Raw genomic sequence first — 3,386 nt, 5'->3', positions numbered from 1 at the left:
GAATGCCGTAGCTGACCCTTCATTTCACTCTCCTTGGGAGGACATTCATGGTGTGAAAGGGATCCCAGGCACCGTGAAGAAGGGGCACTTAAGGAAGCGTGTGGCAAGGCCTGCAGTGTGTGGTGTGGGGCGGGGGAACCCGGCCCACATTCCCCTCCCTCCTGCCGCTGGGCAGTCAGGAAGTCTGGCATCGCTTCCCCTTGGTCAAGAAAGTGAGGTGGCCGGGACACTACTCCAGGCTTCCCTACTACTGCTGTCTAGGTTACCGTCCGTAAGAGGGGCCAGCCCAGTAGTAGTTTTGTGAAACCCTACATACGTTTTGAACCTGTCGCTCTTGCTTTCAAACTTCCTAGGAGGGTGGTTCGTCTACCAGCAGAGGAACGAAGTTCACAACAACTGCGGCATCGAGATTTACTATCAGACAGACATGCAGAGCACCTCGGAGAACATGTTCCTGGAGCTCTTCTGTCAGATCATCTCAGAGCCTTGCTTCAACACCCTGCGCACCAAGGAGCAGCTGGGTGAGGGGGCCTTGTGGGGAGGGCAGGTACCATAGACCTCCATGGACGACTGCTAGCCTCAGAAAACGGTGTGTCAGGCCCTCTCCTTTCAGAGATTTGTAAAGACCTTATTGACAGGGAACCAGCAGTTAGCGTAATGGCTATGTCGCTGGACTCCCACGTAGTCGACCGCGGTTCGTGTCCCAGACCCGGTGGCTTAAAACTCACGCCGGGTGCGTGTGCGTGCGTGCCCAAGATCCCGAGAGGAGAAGGGATTGCGGCGTGACCATCCCCCCTGGGGGGGTGATTTCTCGCTTTCTGTCTCTGTGTCTCTCTCTGTCTGTCTGGCGAGCGCACGCTCCCTACAGTGAAAATCTCTCCAAAAAAAAAAAAAAAAAAAGACCTTATTGACAGAAGCCTCCTAATAAGTAGTCAATAAGTTTTTGTATTTTGTTTCCATTTTTTTTGCTATAGGGCATGTGCATTCACCAGAGAGAGAGAGAGATGGGGGTGAGGATGAGGGAGTAAGAAATCACCCCCTAGCAAGGATGGCCATACCACAATCCCTTCTTCAGTCTCCTCCACGATTTTGGGCACACAGGCACATGTGCCCAGCATATTTTTCAAACCACTGGGTCCAGGACACAGACCTCCTAGGCAGCCACATGCGATGCTGTTACCCTAAGCACCACGCCTCTGGCTGGCCCAGCAGTCAATCCTTATGGACATGAAAGCCGTTCTTAATGAGTTGGCTCTGTTTCTGTTAGTATAGGTGAAGAGGACAAGTGAGGTAGGAGGGAGAGGTTGCTGGGGCAGACTCGTGGGTAGCAAGATGGGACGCAAGCCATCCAGAGGCGTATCGGTTCACCCACCTCGAGCCCCCTCAGGGCAGGTAGCATCTGTTGCTCATGTTCACATCCACACCTGAGACACATAGAAGGTTCTCTATAAGCGATTGTTTGGGGCACTGGGCAAAGTCTCAGAGATCCTGGCAGTTTGAATCATGAGGAAAGATATCTGAAGAAGCCCCAGTAAGGACAGGAAAGAACCAATGAAAAAAGATTTGAGTCAGTCTCTAGATAGGTCTGGAGACCTCTCATTTAAAAACACCCAGTATGCCAGGTGCTAGGCATCCAGAACTTACAGGACAGTCCTTCCCTTCAAGGAGCCCAGGGAAACCAGTTTGGCAGACCATGCAGCAATGACTCTAGTGCGGTGTGGTCAATGTTACGTGAGGGTGTGCAAACCATAAAGGCCATGAGGCGGAGGTGACTCTGTCCAAGGGGGACCCAGAGGCACTGAAGGTCATGCTTCTTCAGAGCTAAACGGTCTGAAGCTTTAACGTAGATATTATTTGTTCGGAAGGATCGTTTGGGGAAGATTTAAAGGGCCCTGAGCTGAAATGCCAAGGCTCTGACTGGCTGGCGTCTGTTTCAGGCTACATCGTCTTCAGTGGGCCACGCCGAGCCAACGGCATTCAGGGCTTGAGATTCATCATCCAGTCAGAAAAGCCCCCTCACTACCTGGAAAGCCGCGTGGAAGCGTTCCTAATTACCATGGAGAAGTCCATAGAGGACATGACGGAAGAGGCCTTCCAGAAACACATCCAAGCATTAGCGATTCGTCGGCTAGACAAACCAAAGAAACTCTCTGCAGAGTGTGCTAAATACTGGGGGGAGATCATCTCCCAGCAGTACAATTTTGACAGAGGTAAGGTGAAATTAGGACCCCAACATTTATGGCATGCAAATGTTCCTATTCAAGGACACTGACACCATTCTACAAAGTGGTCTTCATTCTGTAAGTGATGTGCTGATCAGAGGTGGTGGTGGGGAGGGAGATTGAAATTTCTAAAGAAGCGTGATGTAACGTAAAAATTTCCATTTCCTGTTACGGACTTCTCTAAAAGTAGGACTAGATTCACCCACCTATCGTGATAATGTATTAATAACAAATCCAATTTCACCTTTTTTGTCCTCTCCTACTCTGGCAACTCTGAGCACAGATATGTAGATATCTGTAACCTTAACGCTGGTAAATGGAGAATTTTTGTACATTGAACCTGGTTGAGCCACGTGCTGCCCTAGAGGCACAGGAGTTGAAGTACTCGCCCTCAGGGCGCTCCAGCGATGTGTCACTCCCCTCAGATTTGGGAGAGGCTGCTTCCGGGAGGCTCCCATCTTGTCAGCTTTTGTTCATCCTCCCTCTAGAGCCATGATTACAGTGGCAGGTGCTAAGCCGTACTAGAAGCTGGGGACTTGGGTTGTGCTCTTCTGACACCCACAAGCTAAGGATCTTGGTCAAGTCACCTTTTGGGGGCCTCAGCTCCCTTACATGTCATCTCCTGGCAGATGGATTCACTGTTCCTGATGGCAGTGCTGTCCCGAGCGTTTACCCTGTGCTAGCTTATCCTATTGGCGGAGGGAGTTTCTGAACTCTCACTCCAGCCCCACTAAGTGGTTATCGTGCCCAGTTTTCAGACGAGGAAACTGAGGTTCAGAAAGGTTGAAATGATTAGCCCAAGATCCAGCAGTTGATGAGCAGAGCCAGGATCTGAACACAGGCTGGCCCGGCCCTGAGCCAAGGTCCTTCCCCAGTATACTACACCTGCTTGCTTTCACTCAAAATCCTTCCTACTTTTGCGAGCAGGTGGTCATTTTAAAGTATGATACTTAAGGGTTTGTTTTTTAAAAAAGAATTACTTTATTTAACTGTATTATCATTATTTTTCAGTTTGATCAGAGAGAGATGGGCAGGGGGTGCGGTGAGAAAGCAAGCCACCAGGTCCAGGACTTGAACCATGGTTGGCCATGTGGGAGTCCAGTGCCTTTAACCACCACATCACCTGCTGGCCCCTACTTAAGGGTTTTGAAGTAAACCCTGTCG

At 50.3% G+C, this 3,386-nt stretch overlaps 1 protein-coding gene across 2 annotated transcripts in view; it reads left to right on the top strand.

Moving 5' to 3' along the window:
* IDE (insulin degrading enzyme) overlaps positions 1-3,386 on the top strand; it is a gene marked incomplete at its 5' end in the record, with an annotated part of 69,096 nt that overhangs the window by 55,655 nt on the left and 10,055 nt on the right. For both annotated transcript variants that reach the window (XM_014587532.1, XM_006147637.2), the window contains 2 exon segments: positions 354-521; positions 1,938-2,210. In XM_014587532.1, coding sequence (XP_014443018.1) covers positions 354-521; positions 1,938-2,210 — 441 coding nt within the window.

Source organism: Tupaia chinensis, unplaced genomic scaffold (assembly GCF_000334495.1).
Source record: "Tupaia chinensis unplaced genomic scaffold, TupChi_1.0 Scaffold000217_1, whole genome shotgun sequence".
In the NCBI taxonomy this organism is placed as follows: domain Eukaryota; kingdom Metazoa; phylum Chordata; class Mammalia; order Scandentia; family Tupaiidae; genus Tupaia; species Tupaia belangeri.
The sequence above is the reverse complement of the archived record's forward strand: the minus strand, read 5'-3'. Positions and strand labels throughout refer to the sequence as shown.